This window comes from Podarcis erhardii, assembly GCF_964252035.2.
Source record: "Podarcis erhardii genome assembly, chromosome: 10".
Classification (NCBI taxonomy): domain Eukaryota; kingdom Metazoa; phylum Chordata; class Lepidosauria; order Squamata; family Lacertidae; genus Podarcis; species Podarcis erhardii.
The window spans coordinates 29,788,755-29,814,604 of NC_138500.1; the positions used below are offsets into that span (position 1 = coordinate 29,788,755).

General features: G+C 45.3%; 1 protein-coding gene and 1 long non-coding RNA gene across 4 annotated transcripts in view; one reads left to right on the forward strand and one right to left on the reverse strand.

Annotated features, from left to right (window-relative positions):
- Nucleotides 1-25,850, forward strand: part of TRIOBP (TRIO and F-actin binding protein) — a 61,517-nt gene that overhangs the window by 30,737 nt on the left and 4,930 nt on the right. For all 3 annotated transcript variants that reach the window (XM_081879454.1, XM_081879453.1, XM_081879455.1), the window contains 9 exons: nt 12,352-12,408; nt 12,972-13,040; nt 14,577-14,666; nt 15,631-15,740; nt 17,975-18,533; nt 20,094-20,189; nt 21,519-21,666; nt 23,007-23,118; nt 24,399-24,558. In XM_081879454.1, coding sequence (XP_081735580.1) covers nt 12,352-12,408; nt 12,972-13,040; nt 14,577-14,666; nt 15,631-15,740; nt 17,975-18,533; nt 20,094-20,189; nt 21,519-21,666; nt 23,007-23,118; nt 24,399-24,558 — 1,401 coding nt within the window. The remainder of the gene's footprint in view (nt 1-12,351; nt 12,409-12,971; nt 13,041-14,576; nt 14,667-15,630; nt 15,741-17,974; nt 18,534-20,093; nt 20,190-21,518; nt 21,667-23,006; nt 23,119-24,398; nt 24,559-25,850) is intronic.
- On the reverse strand, nt 16,227-17,285 carry LOC309351731. The gene is made up of 2 exons (XR_014160956.1): nt 16,847-17,285; nt 16,227-16,360 (listed from the first exon to the last, which is right to left on the reverse strand). It is a non-coding gene; the product is annotated as an uncharacterized lncRNA (long non-coding RNA).

The window sequence follows — 25,850 nt, forward strand, 5'->3', positions numbered from 1 at the left end:
TAAACATTCCACCCCGCAATGCCTCCAGCCAGAATTTCCAATGATTAGGGGATGATGGAAATTATCATCCAGCAACATCTGGGGACCCAAGGATGAGGAAGGCTGCTGCTTTTGCTGCCAGGCTTGGTCTAATGGGAGATTTGTCAGGAGACTCCTACATGAATGCTAAAGTCAAGAGGAGGCAAAAATGAATGAGCACATTGGCTCCTTTCCCTTCCTCTCTCCACCTCTGTAGCCATTGGCCTTGTAGTTTGTGTGTGAAAAAAATGCCTGGTGCAAATGAGGTGTGTGTGTGTGATGGCAATTAGCTTTGGCTGCCTGGGGAACGGAGGCATCATGCCTGCGTGCACATCTATATTAGGGGAAGGCAGTGACCCACAGCTCTGAGCTTGGGCGGTGAGCTCTCTTGGCCTGTGCTTCCTACAGCCTCTCAACATCCTGCAGCCCTTCCTATCCTTCCTGGAGACACCGCTCCTTTTCCTCTCCCTCCACACCCTCTGGCACCCAAACCAAGCATAATTGCTAATGGAGTGGGAGAGGAAGAAACTGACATGTGAAAATGCTCTTCCCCCTTATTGAGGCCTGAAGGGTAGAATTGTAATAACTCCCTCCCCCCTTAACCCTTTTGCCTAACAGTGGCATAAATCCTAACCAAGCTTGCCCTGTTTGTTTTGCATTCCCCCTGCCTTTTGTTGGGGGAGGCTGGGGAGGGGAGGGAGTGGGTGTCTTTGGTCGATAGCCAAGCCTAGCAGAAAGGGAGCTGTTTTTAATCTCTAGGAGGGTTGGATTCCATCTCATCAGATACGCAAGACTGAAGTAGGCACCGCCACCCATTTTCCTCTGCCGGCGTGGTCTTGTTCCCAGTTCAGCATCTATTGGGTGCCTCCTCCTCCAGATCATTTCATGGCGCTTTGTTATCTGATTAACCTTCTCACTGCTTTTCCGAGCATAGAACATGGTTAACTAGATAGACTCACCCCAGGACAAATCTGGGCAGAAAGGAGATTGTAATCGGTGCTCATGTAAGGATTGGTTGGAAAGACGTGCCTCCTGATTCTCAGAGTTTCACCAAAAAGGGTGAGAAGACAGAAGTTTAACAGGCGCATACCTAGAGCAATATTTATAGAAATACACGGAGAACCAGTCAGCTGTAGCTTTTGCCCATGTAGGGTATGTTGAGAATGTAATGAGCATTCGGCTCATTCTTTGTGCTCATGGCAATTGGAAACATCTGATCCATGTATTGTATTGAGCCATACTATGCCCTTTTGTCCTGCTGGGCAAACTCTGGTTTGCAATGGGCTGCAAAGCCAAACGTATTTGGGATCCTGATTCAAACCATCGTCTACCCAGTGAGATGAAACACCAAACTACGGCTTGCTGCAAAGCAAAGTTTGGCTGCCTCTAAGTGCCATAGATCAGGGGAAAAGAGAACTTATGAGGACAGGGTTGATGAGACCAAACCATGGTTTAGTGATATGTCTGAACAAGCCCAGAGTAAAGTAGCTTTTATCATGACCCATCTGAGGCTACTCAGATCATGCCTCTCCATTCTCTCCCCACCGTCCTAAACTGGATTGGGGAGGCCTATAATGGCCCATGTGGCTTCGCAGGGGGGCATTGGGTAGTGACGTACCACCTCCTTTAATTGTCTGCTCTCCACACATTCTCTAGAGCTAGGCTGTTCCAGCAGTTCCCAAGGAGCAAAGCTTTCAGGTTAGGGCCATTTACTGGCTTGGAATATCTTAGGACAGCAGGAGTTGTGCCAGCTTAAATGCATGTTCCCTAACCAATCTGAGTCCCAATCAAGATAAACCTTTGTCTTGGGTCTTGGCTATTAGTTTCATCTTTTATTTTATTTTCACAGTTTTCCATTGTTGATAATAAGCTGCTCATGCATTCTTCTCATATGTGAAAATGTGCTAACCCGCACTCCAATGCCAACCCCTCTACACATTTCCAGCCAAGCATCTGCTGAGATGCTCCTTGTGCAATCTAGAACCCTGAACAATTAGGATTCCAAACTGTGTGGCATATCTTCTCGTGGACAGCAGGCTTCCTGCTAGGGGCGCTTACACATGGAAGGCAGCATGGCCACACAAAGGGTCCATGATAGAGGCAGCGGGCCTCTTCCTCGTTCTCCCTTGCACTATTCTGATTACACGTGGGAAGTGAACGCCCAAATAGGGCTGAGTTGTCTGTCAAACTTATGCTTCCCAGGTAGGTTTGAAATCGCTTAACTATTTAGGCATACTGTTCATCTCCCCACTCACATTCAGGGGAGAGATTTGCAAATGTTCTGTCCTCAACTTTTATTAGAAATCAGAGTTCCTTTGCCTGAGCGTCCCACAATTAATCTTGACAGATCATATGGAAGTATCCTGACTATTTTGATAGCTGTGTGAGGAGTTGTTCTGGCTAGGGAAGGGTTTCTAGCAGGGATTGCCGGCAGCTTTTTTTGCCCTCAAGTATGTTTGGAAAGTTACTAGCTAGCCTGCATGCACATACCTTTTTAAAAAAAAGTCATTTCACATGGTAATATCCTGTTTTATTGGGTGAGGCGGGAGAGACCTAACATGGAGTTTACAAAAGTGTTCCTGCTCTGTCACCTAAGGTTGATTTTTTACTCCAGGTAAGCAACTAGCTGAATTCCTGTTTAAAAAACACATGACTGTGCTACTTGAAAGATCATATTACTAGTGCCGTGAATCAGGACAATGTTGTAAAGCATAGATTAATTGCGTACCCAGCAGAAGGGTTTGCATTTAAAAATTAGGAAGTAGAGACACATCAAAGCTTTTAAAGAAAGCAGAGGAAGTCATTTTATCCCTTCCCTTCCATTCCACCCTCCCTTGCTTAACTGTTTCTGTGGGTTGTTTTGGGTTTTTTTACATCTACAGTCACCTGAATTGCCCCACATCAAATCTAGTTTGTTGGCAAACTGGGCACATGGTACAGTGATGCTAACTGCTTCTGTGTGGTAGTGATGAGGATCCATTAATATCCTGGTTGTGGAATATTGTGTTTCTGGTATTTAGCTACTATTATCTGCACCACTTGATTTTTATTTAAATTTAAAAAAAAATATTTGCTGCGTTTCTACTTACATTCAAAGTAGCTACTGGCAATGCTGCTTTTGACGCTGCTTTGGTTTCTGCAGCAGTTTGTTTGCATAGCTCTTAACTCATTTCAATTCCTCCTATGCTTGAACCCGCACAGCTGGCCTTGCACGATAGATGCGCACAGATCTAGCTGAAAGGCAGTGCATGAAGATTTGCAGGAATGTACCCCTAATTATTATTGCGTAATTATAGGATTATTGTATAATCTTAGAAGGTGCATAGCTGTGACTGTCATGAAGGGACCCCACACCTCTGAATTTGCCACTACGCTGCTAGATAAGACTCTGAGCTCCATAAAATGATTATCCAGAGTGGAAGTGGGAGCCAGACTCCACAGCAGGATAATGCAACACTAAGCGTAAGACCTTTCTTATTGCTGGTCAAACTTCATTAGTGAAAACCAGATGTGGAATGGGTTAAAAGACCCTAAGCAAAGGAACAGCATGCTGTGTTTGGGGTTTTTTCCTTGTAGCCGATATTGTGTCCTCCTTATCTCATCCCTATCTGTCACACAACCTATTTTTAATAAAGTGTGTGTTTGTTTTTCCTTGCCCTGGATACCATGCACTGTTTACTTTAATGGGGGCCTTCAGCTGGGGTGAGCTGGTCAACTGACTTGATGGAGTTTGAATCCTGAATAATTTTGATTGGGGATGTGGACTCTTTCCATGTTATCAACGTAAACAGGGTTTTTTAATGCCAGTTTTTGGTGTGTAGGGAAAGGGATGTGCAGTTCAGGTGGTTTAGAGGTTGATCTTGGCTGGAAGTGGGACTTTTCTGCAAGTTCCCAGGATTCCTTGGGGCAACCCATGACTCTTTAAAGTGGTATGGTGCTTCTAATGTGTAGTGCGGATGCAGCCAAACTTAGGTCTTCCTGCAGATCAGATCCAGCTCTCTGTTCATTGGCCCTCTTACCAGATGTCCTCTCACCGAGCTTTTGGGTAGTGGTTTGGGTGAGCCCTTGTGCTTGCCTTAACTTTTGTCCACTTAAATTTTCTAGACTGGTTTTCACTATTTTTAGTGTGTGATTTACACATAGAAAAGATCTGCCATTTTAACAATATCTACTTCCTTTTTCAGTTGCCCCAATGGAAAATAGACAAGGAGAGGAAATGCGGTGCTGGGGTGTCTTAGTGATTCTGTTACAAATTGCCATATCATTTCTGTTGGGGTCCAAAGCATGTTTGAAAACTTTGTGCCACTTTAATCATCATAACAGCCTGTTGAAGAGGGTCAATACATAGTAACTTTGCCAGAACAGCCAGTAAGATTTGCGAGTGAACAGGGATTAAAATCTGATTCCTCACAGCAGAATTCTCCTCTTTTGCACCAGACGTGGGTCAGTTGCTATTACCGGTATGTGCCAAACCCACCCAACTACCCTTCTCTCTCTTGTCAGTCTCGGGACTGGCTTTCTCCAGCATCCTTTTCCAGCTCGGCCTTCTGGTTTGTTCCAGGACCAGATAGACTCTGTGGTGAGGATGTAACCAGCCATGAATTGAGCTTTCAGCCTCAGGAGGTTAAATATATTCCATACTCTCAGGAAATTATGGACTGCCTTTTTATTCAGGCTAGTTGCATGCTCACCACTGGACCGAATTATCTCCATACAAGCCTTTTGAGCTTTCTTTCTTGTTCCTCCTTTACCTGTTTGGGCCATCCTATGCAATTCCTTTCCTTCTTTTGGTGCTTGCGTTCTTTGCACTCTATTATCATGCTCCCCCCTGTAGACCTGCTTTTGCCAGCTCAGCATATTTAATTCCCTTTAATCTTTTCATGCAATGCAGCCGATTCATTCCTCCGATCAGTTTGGCTTTGTTTCTGTGTCAAATGGCATGATGTCCTAAGACAAAACACAACACATGGCAGTGCTGCTAAATTGCTTTGGCTGTTTCCTGCAGAATCATGCAACGGTCATCTTAAAATTGGCATTTCCTGCTGATCCTCCAGATGTGCTTAGTCTACCACTCCCATCAGCCCTGACCATTAGCCATGCTGGCTGGGTTGAACTTGACAGAGAGTTCAGAGTCCAGCAATATCACAGGTTCACACTGTATAATATGGAAGATCCACAAGCTGAAGCCTGGTCCGTGTGGCTTGCAGCTCTCCATCATTTTAGTGTTGCCATCATACAGGGTTAAATTTTATCCTTGCTCTTTTTCCACTGGGGAAAATGCCTGACACACCATGCATCTTTCTTAGATAAATGTGCTCCATCTCATTACTTTGATGTTTGTTGCGGCTACTACTTGTGTGCTATCTTGCTTCTAATCTGCGTGACGGCCCAGTCTATTTGGATTTAAAATGCCATGGAGACGCAGTACAATATTTGGCTGCAAAAATGCAAATATATTACACATGCTGCATTCCTTTGGCCCCTTTTGAAACCTGGGTGTAACTGGCTCGAGTGATCCATTATAATCGCTTGCTGTTTATTGTTCATGTTTCTGTAACCATCTAAATACCTAGGGATTTTCTTGCAAAACTCCTCGTGTATTTCTTCTTCTGGGAATTAGCAACCCAGACATTGGTGGTTAATCTGGAATGAGATGGAGGAAACTAGGAAGTGGATAAGAGCATGGTTCTCTGGTTTGGTAAATGATGTAACGATGCTTCTGGTGCATCAAATGTTTTAGTACTGTACAACATATGTAGTATTCTGGGATTAAATGGGACTGACTCTTAACAAAACTAGAATAGCAATCCTAACGAAGTTGAAGTCATTGGAGATGATCTAGATTTGTTGATGCCTTGCACAGTGCTGCTAGTGTTACTTGAATTTAGCATTGCTTGTTGTGACCCAGGGGCGGGTGGGCAATGGAGTAAAATTGAAGTTCATGGTTAATTGCACATTTTTTTAGCATAGCCATCTTAAATTGTTGTTGAATGGAATCTGCATACATTTAAAATACACGACTTCTCCCAAATAATTCTGGGAACTGTAGTTAACCCCACACAGTTCCCAGTACCTTTAAACTACAGTTCCCAGTCTTCTTTGGATGTAGCGGGAAATGTATGGTGCATACACAGTCCTAAGACCTGAACCAACTGGTTTAAATTATGAGAAAGAGCGTCAGGAAGAACTTCCTGAAAGTATGAGCCATTTTGCAGTGAAAGCAGACTGCCTCAGAAAGTTGTGGGCTTTACTTGGTTCGATATTTTTAGGCCTCTGCTAATTGGAGATGCTGTAGCAACAGATTTTCTGCATTGGCAAATGGTTGGACTGGATGTTGTTTGAGATCCCTTCCAATTCTATGATTCTAACTGCTGTTGCTTGCTGCTGTTTGCACCATTTTCTACCTTCCGTCGTGATTTCTAGTTGCCTTTTCGGAAAGCAGAATGGGCAATGGCTTCCTAACTCAGCACATTCTGACAGTGTTCTTCAGATCCTTGTGGCTCTTCACTTCCCCCCTCCCCCAATGTGCTGCCCAAGCAATTGTTTCGGTATTCATGCTCTAGCAATGTTTAGACTGAGGTCATTTTTTATCACATCCCAGTTGTCAGCATGAGTTCCTTGGCTTCCTGTTACTTTTTCATTCTTGCCTCGTTGCTGGCCAAGGGAGGCCTTTTGGTTTCAACCGGATGGCTCATCACTCCACTTCCGAGTTGATTTATAACGTGACGTCTCTGTTGATTTGAGGCAACAAAAAGACCATTGGGGCGTATATATGTCTGGGTTGGACAGGACAATTCTGGTTGTTTTTTTTCAAATTTGCTAAAAACGCTTGACTCCTGCACTAGACTTTTAGGCCATATTCATGTGATACATTTAAAGCACTATGATCCTGTTTTAAACAGTTGTTGCTTCCCCTGAATATTTCTGGGAACTGTATATTAAGGGTGCTGAGATGATGATGATGATGATGATAATAATAATAATAATATAATTTATTATTTATATCCCACCCATGGGGCGGCATCCAAAAAAATATTAAAATACTGTAATACATCAAACATTAAAAGCTTCCCTAAACAGGACTGCCTTCAGATGTCTTCTAAAAGTCTGGTAGTTGTTGTTCTCTTTGACATCTGGTGGGAGGGCGTTCCACAGGGAGGGTGCCACTACCGAGAAGGCCCTCTGCCTGGTTCCCTGTAACTTGGCTTCTCGCAGTGAGGGAACCACCAGAAGGCCCTCGGCACTGGACCTCAGTGTCCAGGTAGAACGATGGGGGTGGAGACGCTCCTTCAGATATACAGTGGTGCCCCGCAAGACGAACGCCTCGCAAGACGGAAAACCCGCTAGACGAAAGGGTTTTCCGTTTTGGAGGCGCTTCGCAAAACGAATTTCCCTATGGGCTTGCTTTGCAAGACGAAATGTCTTGCGAGTTTTTCCGACTTTTTTTTCCTTCCCCCCCTTTTTCTAAGCCGCTAAGCCGCTTATCAGCTGATCCGCTAAGCTGCTAATAGCGCTAATCCGCTAAGCCGTCAATGGGCTTGCTTCGCAAGACGAAAAAACCGCTAGACGAAGAGAATCGCGGAACGGATTCTTTTCGTCTTGCGAGGCACCACTGTACTGGATCGAGGCCGTTTAGGGCTTTAAAGTTCAGCACCAACACTTTGAATTGTGCTCAGAAACATACTGGGAGCCAATGTAGATCTTTCAAGACTGGTGTTATATGGTCTTGGTGGCCACTCCCAGTCACCAGTCTAGCTGCCGCATTCTGGATTAGTTGTAGTTTCCGGGTCACCTTCAAAGGTAGCCCCACATAGAGTGCATTGCAGTAGTCCAAGCAGGAGATAACCAGAGCATGCACCACTCTGGCGAGACAGTCCACAGGCAGATAGGGTCTCAGCCTACGTACCAGATGGAGCTGGTAAACAGCTGCCCTGGACACAGGTTTGACCTGTGCCTCCATGGACAGCTGTGAGTCCAAAATGACTCCCAGGCTGTGCACCTGGTCCTTCAGGGGCACAGTTACCCCATTCAGGACCAGGGAATCCTCCATACCTGCCCGCCTCCTGTCCCCCAAAAACAGTACTTCTGTCTTGTCAGGATTCAACCTCAATCTGTTAGCCGCCATCCATCCTCCAACCACCTCCTGAGAGTTGTTAGGAGAACCCTATTCCACTCCCAAAGCTACAATTCCCAGAGTTCCCTATGAAGAGGGATTGATTTACACCACTCTGGGAATTTGTAGCTCTGTGAGTGAACTAAGGGTCTTCTAACAACTCTCAGCACCCTTAACAAACTACAGTCCCCAGAATTATTTGGAGGAAGCCACAACTGTTTAAAGTGGTATCATAGTGCTTTAAATGTATGGTTTGAATGTGGCCTTAAAGGGGTGCCTGGAAATGGGTAAAAGACAATGCAACGAGATCTCTCTTGGAGACTGGCTGCATACCTGAACAAGAACTACTGTATGCATCCAAGACAAAATTAAAAACGTCACTATTGAATGCAAGTGTTGCTTCTACACTTGCTCCAGGAGGAAGGATCTGCCAAATTTGGTGTATGCTCCACTTTTTGTCGTCATCGTGGGTGCATTGTTGTTACTGTTGTTGTTGTTAAATAATAACAACTCTTTTATTATTTTAAAATTTTAAATTTTATTGTACATTTTTACAGTAAAGTAAATAGGAATTGGGGGGGAGAAACAAAAGAAGACACAGGATAACGTAACAATAACAGAATGACATTAAAATGTTAATAATAATAATCCTGATTTCTAAAAGGTAGGGATCATTCCGTGGCAACTTAACAAGTTGCAAAACAATAAAGTGGAACAAACAATGTCCGATCCCTTTTAAAAGTTAAACGTTCTTCTGGGTTTGAGAGTTTTAAATCCTTCTGTACGGATGGGCAGAGGTGCAACTGTACCTAGGCAGAGAAAGGGTGGTTTGAGCATGAAGCAGTGAGGACGTGAGGATCGCACAGTCCCATTTGTTGACTTTGCGTCCCCTGCCTCCTCCCTGGGGTGTTTAGCAATCCTGGAGGTGCAGAGTGAAGGAGCCTGGGTCACCTGGCTCTGGTTTCCATGTGGCTTTTCTTTCCCCTCCTTCCTGTTGACATCCAGTCCCTGCAATCGGACACCCCAGCCCAGCCCGGGCAGCGATAGGCTGGGAATGGCAGTTGTAGCAACAGGTGGCCCTGCCCCGTGTCCAATCCGGTTGTACCGTTTGGGGCGGGCCAGGACTCCTCTGTGCTTTGAGCCTGCCTGCCATAACCTTGGGTGTAACCCAAGAACTCAGCCTTGGGAGATGAAAGCAGGGAAAGTTTCGCTGAGCTGGGTTTGCAAAATCACCTGGCCATCCTTGTGGATGCTTTCTTAGGAAAACTACAGGGAACTCTGAGCACCCACCTGGAAGGAGCTGCTTCCCACTCTTACCTTCTTCCCAGGTGTGGAGGATGTGGCAGGATGTGGCACGGTGGCTGGACAGCTTTCCTGTGAATGGCCATCTTGATGCAGATGACTCTCTGGTATGGATACGTCCCCTTCTGCTTTTCCCATTTCAGGGGTGGAGAGAGGCAGCCGTCTGGTCTCGCTATGGCATGGAAACCCATCTTGAAGTCTCAGGATTATAGAATCCAGATATACTTCCACCTACTGGCTTGTGTTCAGACTGGGCCTGAGGCACCCCCAATTTGAAAAGCTCGGGTTTTGTGGAAAAGCAGATCTTCCCTGCCTCACTAGGAATGGATCTATGTGGAGCTATGTGGGCAGAGTGGGGAAGCAGGGGTAATTGAAACTTCTACAAGGCAGGCAGAGTTGAAATGGTTCTGAAAAGTACCAAAATTCGAGAGGATCGGAGGAGAGGCAAGATAGGAAGGTGTTTGTGTGTAGTGGGGGTACATTTTGCTTGTGAATGGGGCTGTCTCTAGCCTGCTGCTTTTGATACCTTTATTTGTCCCTCCATTCCCCCTTGATATTTATAGTAAGCGGTGCGTCCAAATATTTAATTGTTTTCTCCGGATTTTTGCTGTGTGTGTGCTGTGTGGGTGGGGGCTATGCCCATGTTTGATTTTGTGAAGCAAGAGGGATGAATGTTGCTCTATGTCAGCTGTTCTGAACTGGGAGGCAAAACTGGTTCGGCTGTAGCAGCCGTTTGGTGAGAGAGAGAGTGAGTGAGTGAGTGAGTGAGTGTGTGGCATTTTGGCTTTGATTTCGCATGGCATCCACCCTGTTTCTGTTGACTGTGCACAAGGCCTTTGCCAGCAGATGGGGTGATGGTGGAAAGTGGGGGGGCAGGTTGCTCATCGGAGAAACCTCCCTTGCGCTTCAAGAAAAGTGCTTTTAATCTCAGATCTGACTTGTTCCATAGCCGTGGGCAAGTAATTTTAATATATTGTATGTTTACTCCTCTCTTGTGTGGACATGACAAAACGAACACTTGTTTGCTTGTTCAAACGAAAGCTGATGAAAATACGCTTTGGATTCTTTTTTCGTTTTCACAAACAAAACAGAACCCAGTCTATCTGCTTCATGGTGATGATTCTGGTTAATAATGAAAAGATGCAATTTCTGAAGGAAAGCTAATGATAGGAAGTGGTCTGTCCATTTCTTCAAATTGTGTCTCTCAACTTGACACAATATTCATTATGGGTGAGGAAATCATTGGGGGAGGGCCAGAATTACTTGCAGAACTCTAAGATTCTATGATTTGGTACTACAGTGATGCTGTAAGTGTTACACAAAATCTGAACTGAAATAATAGCAGCATCCCTAATGAATACGTAATTTAAATCTGGTGTCTCCTGTTTCTCTGTTCCTGGTGTGCTGCTTACAAAAGAAATTGTTAGATGCTGTGTGCTATCTGATTGAATCAGGAGGCTAATTCACTGTTTATGTATGTGTATATACACTCAGCATTGTGGGTTTTTTAAACAAAAACCAAAGAACCAGATAAATATATATTATGTTTTGGCTTTAGGAAAGTACAGTGCAGTTAAAATCAAAATGCTTCACACACACAAAAAGCTCACAGTAGCATCAATTAATGGTAAGCTTAAAGGTAAAGGTACCCCTGCCCGACTCTAGGGTTGTGCGCCCATCTCACTTAAGAGGCCGGGGGCCAGCGCTGTCCGGAGACACTTCCGGGTCACACGGCCAGCGTGACGAAGCTGCTCTGGCGAGCCAGCACCAGCGCAGCACACGGAAAAGCCGTTTACCTTCCCGCTATAAAGCAATACCTATTTATCTACTTGCACTTGGGGGTGCTTTCGAACTGCTAGGTGGGCAGGAGCTGGGACCGAAAGACGGGAGCTCACCCCGCTGCGGGGATTCGAACCGCCGACCATGCGATCGGCAAGTCCTAGGCACTGAGGTTTTACCCACAGCGCCACCCGCGTCCCCAAATGGTAAGCTTAAGATTGTGCAATTATTTATTACTGTATTGCATTTATATCCCACTTTTCCTCCAGTGAGCTTTAAGTTGGCATATATGGTTTTGACAACAACCCTGTTAGGTAGGTTAGGTTGCGAAACAGTGACTGGCCCAAGGTCACCCAGTGGGCTTCATGTCTGAGTGGGGATTTGAACCCTGATCTCCCAGGTCCTAGTCAGACACTCTAACCATTGCACCATGTTTACTGGGGATAATTACTCCTCTCCAAAGAACAGAAATCCCTGGAGTGCTGAACTGTAATAGCTATGGGGCTAGGCAAATTGGATCTAGCTTGAATTTTCTCTCTTGGAGTGCTTTAACCAGGGGCATAGTAAAAAGTCTGGGGTGCCTCTCTTTTTAAAAAAACTTCCTGAATCAGCTTAAGGGTCTGTCTGGTCCTGCCTTCCTTGATCTGCAGATGTTTTGGCCTCGCATCAGCCCCAGCCAGCATGCTCAATAGTCAGGGACCAGGGAATTCTACTTCAAACCTTCTGCAGGGCAGCAGGTTGGGGGAATCTATCATTTTCATTTTTGCACAACCAGAGACTAGCCAGACACCTCCTCTGCTCGTTACAAGTAAGCGTAGAACTTGATTCTTCTAATTGCCACAAGTGTCATCTTTCTACGCTCCAGTTTTCCAGATATTTATTTCAACCATTTAATCCATCTTAATTACAATTGTGTATGCATGGTATACAAAAACTCAGCCCATTGTTTTCATCATATACGGACTAAAATCAGAATTCAGTGATAACGCCTGCTAGAATAAAAAGAAAGTCTTCATTTTTTTTTTGTTCAGGTATTGTTAGATCTCAGACATACAGATTTCTTGTAGACGTCTACGTTTGTCTTCAATCTCATGCCGTTTCATAAATGTCTCTGTGTGTTTTCCCCTCCCTCTTTCCAGCCGGATCTTCTCAATTTCAAGAAGGGATGGATGTCCATATTGGATGAGCCAGGAGAGGTAGGTCCAAAGAAATAAGTGTATTCCTTTTCTCCCTCCTCCCCAATAAGCAGCAGGGATGACTGCTGCTTTTGACTTCCCTTCATGGTTGAATGTGCTGTTTCTCGGAAGCTTTTCTTGTGCCTGGTGCGTGAAAATCTCTCCGGATTTTAAAAACAAGCCAACAAATTTACAGAAAATGAACCTCTCTGGAGCAACCTTGCAGAAATTCCTTTTTGGAATGAAATGGATGCACAGCTGAGAACCTGGGGATCCCAAGACTAGGCATTCTTACTGCTACTTTTACCTAGCATGCTTTGTGTATTCCACAACCCCTGTTGCACGTCAATCCCTGTTTCCTGTCAATCTCTGCCCTACATCTCATTGAATAAACGCTGGGAGGGAGGTGTCTCCTGAGCAGATGGAGTGGTCAGAGTTGAGTTTGGCACCTTCTTCTTTTTTTATTGAGTGCAAGTTTGAAAGGTCAATGAACGCTGTGCACTTCCGTCGACGTTTTAATTTAGCTCTCCCCTCTTGTCTTGCCCTCCCCCTTTTCCTTCCCTTTTTAATGGTTCTGTCTGCAGTGGACGAAGCATTGGTTTGTGTTGACAGACTCGAGCCTGAGGTATTACAGGGACTCCAATGCTGAGGAGGTAAGAAAAGCTTCCTGGCCTGCATGACCTCTCCTGCACGGGGGAACTTGCACAGTGATGGAGAGAAATTTACAGGTGTTCTTCGTTAAAAGCACAGCATGCCATTATTACCTCTTGTTTCCAATTTTCAGGTTGTGAGTGCTGTTCCTTGTGTAGCCCACACAGCACCACACAAGCACAGGTCCTGGCTGTACCATGTGTTTGTATTATTATTATTATTATTATTATTATCATTATTATTTTATTTATACCCCACCCATCTGGCTGGGTTTCCCCAGCCACTCTGGGCGGCTTGCAACATATCTAAAAACACCAATCCTTAAAAACTTTCCTAAACAGTGCTGCCTCCAGATGTCTTCTAAAAGTCAGGTACAATCGTACCTTAGATCCAGAACACCTTGCAAGTCAAACATTTTGGCTCCCGAACGCTGCAAACCTGGAAGTAAGTGTTCCGGTTTGTGAACGTTCTTTGGAAGCCGCACCTTGGTTTCCAAACGTTTTGGAAGTCGAACAGACTTCTGGAAGGGATTCCGTTCGACTTCAGAGGTACGACTGTAGTTGTTTATGTCCTTGGCATCTGATGGGAGGATGCCCTAAATTTGTTTCACAAGATTTAGATACCACTTTATTGTAATAAAACCTCCAAGCAGTTTATAAAACTACATGTAAGAAACTGTTAAAAGCAGTGATTTAAAACATGCAAAACGTAATCAGCTAAAAACCTGATTGAAACACATGCAAATATTTTACATTGTCTGGATAGGTTTTCTTAAACAAAAATGTTTTTTTGCAGCAGCCAGAAAGAGTACAGTGAAGGTGCTGCCTGATATTAATAGAGTGGTTTAATTATGAATCCCCTTCCTTGGGAACTTGGAGAATTGTAGCCCTCTAAGGGGGGAGGGTCTCCTAACACTTCTCAGTACCCTTAATCTTCAGTTTCCAGGATGGTTTGCAGGAAGACATGGCTGTTGAAAGTGAGGTGGTTCTGCTTTAAATGTGTGGTGCATATGTACGCAGGGGAGGCACTGGCAGGCTTGGGGGAAATCAGTTTTGCAAAAGTGCAAGAATCTTTGAGGGGGTGGAACCCAAACCAGCTCAAGGAGGACTGAGCATGCTCAGTGCTCACCCCAGTGCTGACTGTTGGTCTAAAAATAGAAAACTGGAGGGGTGGGAGTGGGAATAGCTGGAATCCTGAATACTGCAACAATTTGTTACAGTTTCTGCTTGGACATTATTATTGGGTGTGGGGGGGGGGGAGCAAAAGTGTGCATGGGACACAGTTTGTAAGGGCAGAGTGGAAACCATGGGAATCCTGTATCCTATTTTCTATTAACTGAGGAGGATTAGTAAACTAGAATTTTAATAATGTCAGGTCTGTGGGGTATGGGGAAAAATATTGGAGGGAAGTAGATAGGATGTAATAGACAAGTGCAGTGTGTATGTGTGTATACATGTACATGTATGCTTTTTGTTGTTGGTGGTGATGCTATTAAGTGAGGTTCCATGTTTAAGCTGATGGTGTGGTGGTCATTTCAGGCCGATGAACTGGATGGAGAGATTGACCTTCGCTCTTGCACCGACGTGACAGAATATGCAGTGCAGCGGAACTATGGCTTCCAGATACACGTGAGTGCTTAGAACTCGTAGAGTCTGGATGGAGCAAAAAGGCCATCTGGCCTATGCGTATTTTAGATTATTAAATACTGCTACAATAACCATGTTGTTTGAAGTGCGGAGGTGGGGTAGATATTTCTGCCTGCAGTTCACTTCAGTCCTTGATTATATAGTGTACAAGTTCTTCATTCTAACACCAGGGCACATATGTTGGGTGGTTGAGTGGCAAGGGGCCCAATTCTTGATTGATAACGTTGTTCCTTGAGGTAAGGAAGAGGTACCACAGCCCATGGACACACTTCCAGGTGGCAAGTGCCCCTGGGGATGCTTGGAGAGGGCTGTCGCTGCCAGCTTCAGTGAGCTCTCTTTTCTAATGGATGGATTCCATCCCATGGAACAGGAGCACCTGCAACCAGAAAAGAGAAGGGGGAGCAGAGTCAGCGAACATTGTCTTATTAAGTGTCTGCAAAACGTGTCTGTAATTTACATGTAGCAAGTGAGACCAAAGAGTCTTGGGCCAAAGATTCTTGGACTCAAGTCTCACTTAATTCAAAAGGCTCTCCTATTTAGATTTTGGAAATATAAGAAAACAATTGTGGGCACCATTAAATGCCCATTTCACAGAAGAAAAACTGGTCGTGCTCAGGGCCTCCAAACAGGCAAAATGCATGAACCACCAATGGCACCAGGCCAAAAAATTAGGCAACCCTCCTAAATCCAAAACAGCTCAATTGAAAATAATAATAATAATGTGGTGGGGGCGGGGAGCTCAGGGGGGCTTGGCGGTTGCTATTGGGACGAGCATATATGAGGCCCTGTTTAGCCAAGCCCCACATTTTTAGGCTCTGTGGAAGTAGATATGTTTGCCAGATATGCTTGAAGGGTTCAGTGGCAATGAAGCCTTGCATTGCATCTTCAGATCTCTTTGCTGTATTTGAAGGAGAATACACGTCTGTGTCCGGTTTTTTCCTTTCAGACTAAAGATGGTGTCTTTACGTTGTCTGCAATGACATCGGGAATCCGGCGGAACTGGATAGAAGCTCTGAGGAAAAGTATACGCCCTGCCAGTGTGCCGGATGTCACAAAGTAGGCACCTTCAGATATTTCCCCCCTTGTCTCTGACAGCACAGCAGTTTTGATCCGTTTTCCTGATTTATTAATTGGCCTGATTTGTATGAAACAGTAAGCCAAAGTTAAACAAACTTTGGCTTACTGGGGATGATTGAGGGGGTTGGTGCTTAAATAGGTCCTCTCCTCCTCCTGCCACACTGGGAGGAAATGGATCAGAGCACTGGCTTGGCATTAGGCAAGAAACAAATGTTCACCATTTTCTCTCTCTCCAAAAATACATGAGAACAAGCCAATAACACTTGTTTCAGTAAGTCTAGTTTTGTTCCTTTGGCCATTGCAGTTGCTCAGTGTGTTATCCTATGTCACAGATAAGCTGTCTGATATTACTCCTGTAATAGACAGTTGCTTGCTGCAGCAAATCATTAGCCGCTGCTTAGGGGCAGGTGGGCAGTAATGACCTCTTAGCCAAACAAGGAAGGAAACATGCACAAGTTCTTTCTCGGTAGTTCTGATGGTAGGTTAATACTCATATCCTTTGGGGAGTTCTGGATGCCACGTTCAGAACAAACATGGTAGAACTGTGATGCTAAAGAGTCTGGCAGAGAGTTTTTACAGAGTTAGGAAGCTGCATCTATCTAGCTTGAGGTTAGGGAGTCTCCAGCCTGTTGGCCAGAGCTCCCCATTTGGCCTTGCTGGCCATTGGAGCCATGGGAGACCCACCTGCCCTATACCAGAGGTCAGACATGGCATCGGGTGAGGTGGGTAAAAAACCTGGCTCACCTGAAAAGGGGGGTTGCAGGTACCACCCATCAGCTTGTTGTCTGCCGATGGCCAAAGCAGCAGCATGCATTACAAAGTGCTCTGCAAGACCTTGGCAGCCAAAAAAACAACACTCATCTGATGTCACTTTGCTCACCTAGAATCATAAAATTGTAGAATTGAAAGGGACCAAGCTATAACAGTTGGCATCTAGCCCAACACCCTGCAATGCAGGAATCTTTTGCCCAATGTGGGGCTCGAACCCACAACTCCAAGATTAAGAGTCGCATGCTCTACCAGCTGAGCTCTCCCAGCAGGTATGAGCCACCCCACTGATCTTGCTCAGTGTTGTCTACAGTAACCATCAGTCGCTCGCCAGGGGATCAGGCAGGGGTCTTTCGCAGTCCTGATTGGAGATTCAGGAGCTTGAACGTGGGACTTCCTACATGCCAAGCTTGTGCAATCTGGCGGGCCTCTGTAAGAACAGGATTAGGGATGGGCGATGCTGGGTTTTCAACATCACGATGTTATCACCCACCAAACATCGTGATCCGGCGATACACTGCGATATTGACACAACAAGCTGCATTGACCCCGGCCCTCGAGGCGGCAGGTTGAAACTGCTGCTGTCCGAGGGAGCTAAGGCAGTTTCACTTCAGTGCCTCGTGGGGCCGGGGACGATGCAACTTATCACCGGCGCTGGGGGCAGAGGGATTCCCTCCATCCCCAGAACTTGGCATGGAGGGAACTTGCGCTGCTCAGCTGAGGGGCACAAAGACTCCCGACCAACCCCCCAGCTGAGCATTAAATTGCTCTCTCACACACACACACACCCCTCTGGCTCGCACAAGCCAGAGGCTTCTTTCAGTTGCTTCGCTGAGAAACACGTAGCTGTCCGTGCTTCCACAGAGCAGTTTAAAGTAGCCAAGGGAGGAACAAGTTATAAAAGCTTCCAATATACTGCCAGGTGAAGCCTCTGTCATGGTCTGCCCCTCATACCTGTCCTGGGCGATACAGTCACACCTCATGTTATGTTTGCTTCAGGTTGAGCGTTTTCAGGTTGCGTCCCATGGCAACCCAGAAGTAATGGAACGGGTTACTTCCGGGTTTCTGCGCATGCACAGACGCGCAAAATGACGTCACGTGCATGCTCAGAAGCGGCAAATCGTGACCTGTGCAGTCGCGGGTTGCATTCTGTTCAGGTTGCAAGCGGGCCTCCGGAACGGATCCTGTTCGCAACCAGAGGTACCACTGTATATCAATACATTTCCCAGGCCTAGGCAGGATGCTGGGCTCGATGGGTCTTTGGCCTGATGCTGCAGCCACACAAAAATTTTCCTTTTGTGTCGCCGCGTGACGTAACAGGGTTGACTGCACTTGGGCTGTTACCAGGTCTGGGCATGACCGCAGAACAGGATTGGGGAGAATTTTGTATGGCCCACTTTTGCAATGCTTGCCTGCGCCATTCCCACCTCTCCCCCTGATTCTAGGCTATCTGACAGCAATAAGGAGAATTCCTTCCGCAGCTACGGATCCCCCAAGAGCTCCGTCAGGACAGAGGAGCAGCGGCCAAGCACAGGATCTGAGGCAGTAACCAGGAGCGGCGGCAGCAGGAGAGCAGATGGGCCACGCCACACTTTTGACTACGTGGAGCTGTCGCCCTTGCAGCAGGGGCCCGCGGGCCATGGATCTCCGCAATGGACAAGAGGGAGCGTGAGAGCCACAGAGAGTGTGGCCAAGCGTGAGGAGCTGGAGAGGGACCTGGCTCTGCGCTCCGAGGAAAGGCGGAAGTGGTTCGAGTCTCCGGCCACTGGGGTCCTGCAGACAGATGGCCTGGCAGGGGACGTCTGCCCTAAAGCAGGAGGCCACGAGGCTCCGGGGGGGCCCCTCTCCGAAGCCCAGAGGACTCGGCTGAGTGAAGAGATAGAAAAGAAATGGCAGGAGCTGGAGCGCTTGCCCCTGAAGGAATCCAAGCGGGTGCCCCTGATGGCACTGCTGAACCAGGGCAAAGGAACCCACGAGGGTGCAAATGAGGCGCTGGAGAAAGAGGTATGGTTAGTCATGGCGTGGCCTTAATCGTTTTCAGGAAGAGAGTGCTGCTTCCTTTTTTTTCGCAAGCTTGTTTCATATTTTGTGTCAGTGTTAGAAATTCAGGTATGTAAACTAATCACCCAATGGCACCTTAAACCTTGGTATGTCTAGGCACCTTTTTTTGCAATGAGATTTTATTTATTTATTTATTTAAATCACTTTTATTTGATTTTACAAATATAAATTTATAGCAATACAAAATACATATCCGTATAGAGAGATTTCTCTGAATCTCGAGACTTCCCCCCCCATCCCCTCCATGGGTCCTATTGTCAACATTTTCAACTGCATATTATTTCATAATCTATATTTTGTATCTATCCATATTATCCATAGTGTTTGTTACATTACAAGTGAGATTAAAATCCTGCTAATGTTTTCATCTGCTTACAGTGATCTTGTAAAATGAGATTTTTAAAAATTACTGCCGCTATTATTAATTTCATTTCTATATTGCTTTATATTTTAAAGGGCGGGGAATCTCAAAGCGGTTTACAACACATTAAAACGTCAAATGAAACAATCCAGAATAAAACAAATTCAAGCTTCAGATCCTTCTCTAAATGACATGTGGCTTTTCCCCATGTTTATTTTCCTACTTAATTTATATAGCTGTTCCATAGCAGAAGTACTTTAGGAAGCCAGGGTGGTGTAGTGTTTAGGAGTGTCAAGACTAAGACCTGGGAGATCAGGGTTCAAATCCCCACTTCGTTATGACGCTCACTAGGTGACCTTGGGCAACTCACAGCCTCTTAACAGGGGTGTCCAATTTTTTTCCAAAGAGGGCCAGATTTGATGAAGTGAACATGTGTGAGGGCCGACGAAAGTTTTTGAGCTTTTTTAAGGATTTTACCTCAGGAAATAAGCTGCCCCAGGGGCCGGATTAAACCGACCGGTGGGCTGGATTAGGCCACCAAAATGGACTTTGGACATGCCTGTTGTAGGGATTAACTGAGAAACGGGGTGAACCATGTATAACTTGGAGAAAAAGGTGGGATTTAAATGCGATAAATTAGCTCTTCTGTTTGCCTGCTTAGGAAAGCTGGAGAGGCCAGCCAGGTGTCAGTTGCCAACCCAGCATCCAGAGATCTCCACACCGTTGCAATTGGACCCTCGCCAGTCGCTAAAAGTGCTTGGCTCATTTCTAACCTGCTCTGGGTGCCTCGGCCTCTCTCTGTTCTGAGTGTATATTGCCTTGTTGCAAAGAGCAGTGGTGACTGGTGCCCCTTGAGACTGGTAGGGTGGCAGGCAGGGAGACGGGCAGTAGGGGGAGCCAAAGCCCACGACAGGCAGAACCCACTGATTCCAGCTTTATTCTGCCTCCTCCTCCCTGCTAGGTCCTGCAAGGGCCACCATGGAGACTTAGGAGGAGGGAAAAGCTGCCAGGCAGTGCCCACCCCTTAAACTGGCAAGATGGCAGGCAGGTGGGGGCTGGATAAGGGCAGACAGAGGTTAGTACAGCATGTTGATTTGAAGAAATCCTTCAGTATGGTTAGACCTCATTTTTTTCCTACACAGGTCCAGGTTCTGAGGTCACAGCTAGAGTCCTTGCGTGCCCACAGTGAAGCAAAATCTCACCGAGATGGGCACGCACCCCGAGGCTACATCTCTCAGGTAACAACATAGCCTAGTCTGGTGATCTGAATCTTCCAGCTTTTCATTTTCTCTCCTCCCCACCAAGCTCATGTCATAAGGGCAGGGAAGCAAGGACTGGGGGGGGGGGGGTTTGCGGAGTCAACCTCATTTGCTTGCACTTAATATAGCTTATTGCTGCCATAGCAACCACAATCAGACCCATCTGTAATCAATGCTAATTATTTATAACTGTTGTATACAATGCATGGCCAGGGCAGTCGGCTTTAGGGAAAATCAGGAGAGAGCATGATCCTGGCCTGTCCTTATGCGTCACCTTTGTTGGTCTATTTATGCACCAAAAATAAGCAAAGCATAGGTCTGGAGGAAAGAGCGGCAAGTTTAGCAAACACTGCAAGTATTTATTGCACTCTTGGCCCCTGAAACGAGTTGCCATATGATTGCAGCCATCTGCTGTGTTGTGCACATCAAACTCTAGAAACAAAAGTGTAAATTACGTATATTTGCACACTACATTTTTTAAATTGTTGGTACATAAATTAAAGCCGCGGGAAGAAATATTGAGAACTGGTTTGCAGTCTTCATGTAATGAACTGTAAGCCTTATAAAGGCTCAGTTTTGCCCTGGCTTTTGTGTTTTTAATACGTTTCTTTCCATTTGCGATGTAGTTTTTATAAATGAATGGTAATACAACTCCATCTAGTGTAGAGTGTCTGATGGGGGATCTCTACCATTCTTTTGCATTCATTTGCTGTTCGTATGCCCCCATGTGGCAACCCAAGATATAACCATGAGAGGGAAAGGCATTTCTGAATATTTCCATTTCACCGTGTGTGTGTGTGTGTGTGTGTGTGTGTGTGTGTGTGTGTGTGTGTGTTTGTGTGTGTTTGTGTTTGTGTTTGTGTTCAATACATGCAACTAGCTCTGGCCGGAGTGGAGAACCTTACTGCCCTCCAGATGCCACTGAACTACAACTCCCATCATCCCTGATCCTTGGCCATGATGGCTTGGGCTGAAGGGACTTGGGAGCCCGATATCATCTGCAGGGCTGCAAGTTCCCCATCCCTGAACACTGGGGAGAGCTGTAGGATGACATCATGATCACTACAGCTGCTGCTGCTACTTATAGGAAAAAGTTGGGTATACATGGCCACTGAGCCAGCTGTCTTTTAAGCACCTGAAATGTCTCTTGAATCAGGGTCCATGGCTTGGTTTGCCAAGCTCAGCCTTTGTTCACCCTAGATTTCCCCCCACTTAAGCCTCGCAGTCAGGCTGCCTGCAGCATTTCATTCTCTTCTCTTCTCCTCTCCTCTCACCCCCGCCACCCCCAACTTCCGATCTCCCTGGCAGGAGGCATGTGAGCGCAGTTTAGCAGAGATGGAGACTTCCCACCAACAGGTTATGACGGAACTGCAGCGGCATCACCAGCAGGAGATGGAGCGGTTGCGGCAAGAGAAGGAGCGGCTTCTGTCTGAGGAGGCAGCTGCTACAGCGGCAGGTAGGAGCTACTGTGTGTTCTTGTATACTTGCTTGATGGGTTGCTGGATGTGCCTCTTTGCCTAGCTAAGATATGGTCATTAGAGCAGTCCCTTTGGTCTCCTAACAATTCCTGGCAGCTTTAACAGACTACAGCTCCCAGGATTCTTTGGGAGAAACCATGATAGTTCCAAGTGGCATGACATTGCTTTAAATGTGTAGTGCAGACGGGCCCTAGCATTGGGGAAATTCAGCTCTAAATCCCTACTTGGATATGAAGCCCATTGGATGACTTTGGGCCAGCCAACCACCCTCAGCCATGATCTTGAGGGTAGAATGCAGGCTGGGGGATGACTGTCTTTGCCATCTTTTAAAGCTCCTTAGAAAGTTGGGACATAAGTTGATATCATCAGGACATGCCATGACTGTCTGTATACATATGTGTATGTGTGTTTATGCATATTGTATAGATATCTTCTCTGATACATGGAATAGAATAATGGGTTTGTGTACATATGAGGCTTACTTCTACTGAGACAGACCATTGGTCTATCTAACCCACTGTTGTCTACTTTGACTGGCAGAATCTCTCCAGGTTCTTGCACAAAGGATCTTCCTTGTTGTGTGGTGCCTTCTCAGTTGCTGCTGTTGTTTAAACTGGCGAGATGGCAGAGATTGAATTTAACGCTTGTGCTGTGTCCCCACTGAGCTCTGTCCCTTCCCCCAGAAGGCTTGGCTTCTCCCATTTAGCTAGGAAGCATTAAAATGCATTGCAGTTTCTACTTCAGCACATCTCACGTGTCTTCCCTGGCTTCTGATTCTTTTGCCCATTTTTCAAATTTCCTTTTTTTAAAATAATATTTATTACCTTTTCCAACAATTTAAACACTACAAAAAATAAAAACCATACAATACAATACAAAAAAAACAAAAAACTATACATTACAATAACAAAACACTAACATTAAACTAACAAAACAAAACAAAACAAACACAATTTAAAACACACAAATAATTTCAATATCTTATCTTTCATTCCCTTATTTCCGCGACCTCCTCATACCTCCCTTTTTGTATTCCACTTCTGTTAATTTTTTCAGCAATTCCTTTCCATCTTCCTCTATTTTTAATCCTATAATTATCTTAACACATTCTAACCTTATTTTCCCTTTAATACTCTATTAATCTGTTTGTACTTAATTCCTTATAACATTTCTACTAAAGCCATATAACTTCATTCCAACATTTTTCTAACATTCATTAATTTTACAGTATTTCCGTAAATAGTCTTTAAACTTTTTCCAGTCTTCTTCCACCGACTCTTCTCCCTGGTCTCAGATTTCAAATTTCCTTTCCCTCTAGCAATTGAAGCACTGAAAAAAGCACACAGGGAAGAGCTGAATAAAGAACTGGGCAGGACCCGCAGCTTCCAGAAAGGTGGTTTAGACACCGATACACTCCGGCGGCAGCATCAGTAAGTAACTGCAGTGGCTCTTCGACCTCCATTCTGAACTTGGAATAGTGTCCCTGAGTTTAGAGAGGAGGGGAGGGTTGTCTGTTCCCAAGTGCAGCTTGCAACATCGTAGGGTCTGATGAAAAGGAGGGATGGGGGGTGGATTGTGGGATCCTGATAACTAATCACAGAATCATAGAATTGTAGAGTTGAAAGGGAGGGTCATCTAGTCCAGTGTTTCCCAACCTTTGGCCTCCAGCTGTTTTTGGACTACAACTCCCATCATCCCTAACTAGAAAGACCCAGTGGTCAGGGATGATGGGAATTGTAGTCCCTAAACAGGTGGAGACCAAAGGTTGGGAAACACTGATCTAGTCCAATGCCGGGATCTTTTGTCCAACATGCAGCTCTTCTGCATAAATGTGGGTGGAATCCAGCCTGGGGTCACTTTACATTGCAGAATTTACATAGAAATAAGTCTCCAGCAATAATTGTTACCTCCATGGTAGTAAACACTGTCCTGAAGTTTCAGACCCTTAACAATTTAGCATTTTGGTTATGTAAATGAAAAACATCTAGAGAAGAAAACAATAATGAAGGCTTTTGATGTTTACTATTGGGGTGCTTTTTTTGCCCCAGCTAATATTAATGTGCTGGGTTGTTTTTTTGTTTTTTGTTTTTTAAAGTCCCATGAGATTTTTCCAAGAAAAACCAATCCAGGAAAAACAGATTAGAACCCTTCATCTGACACACCACAAATGGTTTTAATTTGGGACATTTTCCCACCTTGAGGCACATTAGAATTTTGCTTGGGATAGAAAACTCCCACCTAAAACTGTTTGTCGGTATCTTTTCTTTTAACTACCATATCCACACCAAGCAATAAGTGATTCAGGGAAGTCGGGAAGAGCCCTTCTCTCTTATCCCAAGATACACTGGAAATCAGATTAGGTTAGGAAACTGCCCTGAATACTGTCTCTGTCCAGCTTTTAGTGTTTCTGAGCATGCAGCTATCTTAAGCCAAAGTGCTGTTGTATAATAGATGCTATCAGTTTTCACTGGATTACAATGATCTTGTAATCAATGGTCATTTGTGCAGAGTCGTGACCAATCCCACCTGTCATCTAGCACCTTTGTTCTCTGGTCAAGGGGCAGCTTGTGCAGCCCACAAGGGGAACACTGGGATACCAGTGATGGCAGAAGAGGCCATCAGAGACGGGGAGGTCGGCTGTGTTTGTGGAAGAGCCCTGGGATGGGGTGACAGCTCTTGGCAACAGCAATTTTTTTTACCTCTGCTGCAGGTCTGACGTCGAGTCCCTGAAGAGGGAGCTGCAGGTGCTTTCAGAGCAGTATTCCCAGAAGTGCCTGGAGATTGGGGGCCTTGTGCAGAAGGCAGAAGAGCAGGAGCTTATGCTGCAGCACTGCCAACAGGAGGGAAAGGAGTTGCTGCGGCAAAACCAGGCGAGTGGCTTTCTGCGTAGACAGGAGTGGGGGACATTTGGCCTGCCAGATGTTGCTCAACTACAACTTCCATCAGACCTAGCAGTTGCTGGGGATGATCAAATTATTGCTCAGCAACATTGGAAAGGCCGAAGGTTTCCCACACCTGATCCAAGGGAATTGGGAAGAAGAAAGTTGGTGTGGAGGAGAATATCTTCTTCATCTTCATCATTATTTATTATTATTTATTATTTAACTGCGAGAAGCGAAGTTACAGGGAACCAGGCAGAGGGCCTTCTCGGTAGTGGCGCCCGCCTGCCCTCCCATCAGATGTCAAGGCAATAAGCAACTATCTGACTTTTAGAAGACATCTGAAGGCAGCCCTGTTTAGGGAAGTTTATTAATGTCTGATGTTTTATTGTATTTTTAATATTTTGTTGGAAGCTGCCCAGAGTGGTTGGGGAAACCCAGCCAGATGAGCAGGGTATAAATAATAAATGATAATAATAATAATAATAATGATGATGATTTTCATTAATTTCATTACTGTATTTTCATTAATTGCATTTATTAATTGCTTTATATGAAAGGGTATCAAAGCAACTGCACAATATAAAATATAAACAGATAAAATCAATTAATTAAAAGCCAAAAGAAAAAAATCCTAAAATGGGCATCCAGCAACACACTGTCACCACACAAAAAGATGAGTGCTGCAGTAGAAGCTAACTTCATTCCCAAAGGTCTGGGTTGATGATGATGATGATGATAATTTTATTTCGCTTCCAGCAAAATATCAAACATTAAAAATTTCACAATACAAAAATAACTAACTAACCAACCAACCTCTTAGTCTGGCACCTAGAAACTGACAATGATAGTAGTAGGCAAGTTTCCCTGGGAAGTGTTCCACAAAAATTGGTGGGAAGACCACCGAAAAGGCACATTTTTTGTGGCCACTCTCTGCCCTTCCCTTAAATGAGACACGGAAAAGGGCCTCCGATGAAGACCCACAGGATCTGGGCTCATTCATGTGGGGAGGGGCAGTCCTTGAGGTTTGAGGGTCCTAAGGCTTTATAGGTCAAAACCAGCACTTTGGGTGGAGACCAGAAACGAATTGGTAACCACAATAGTCAGGCTTACAGCGGTGACTGGGTAGCGTATGAAAGCAGGAGGGGGCCTTTGTGTGGGGGAGAGGAGGACCATTGCAATATTTGTTAATGTTTAAGATGCACAAAGCCTTTCAAAAGACAACCCCAAAGCTCCTAGCTCTTACCTAAAATTCCTATTGAGCTGCTGGTTGTGGTTCATGC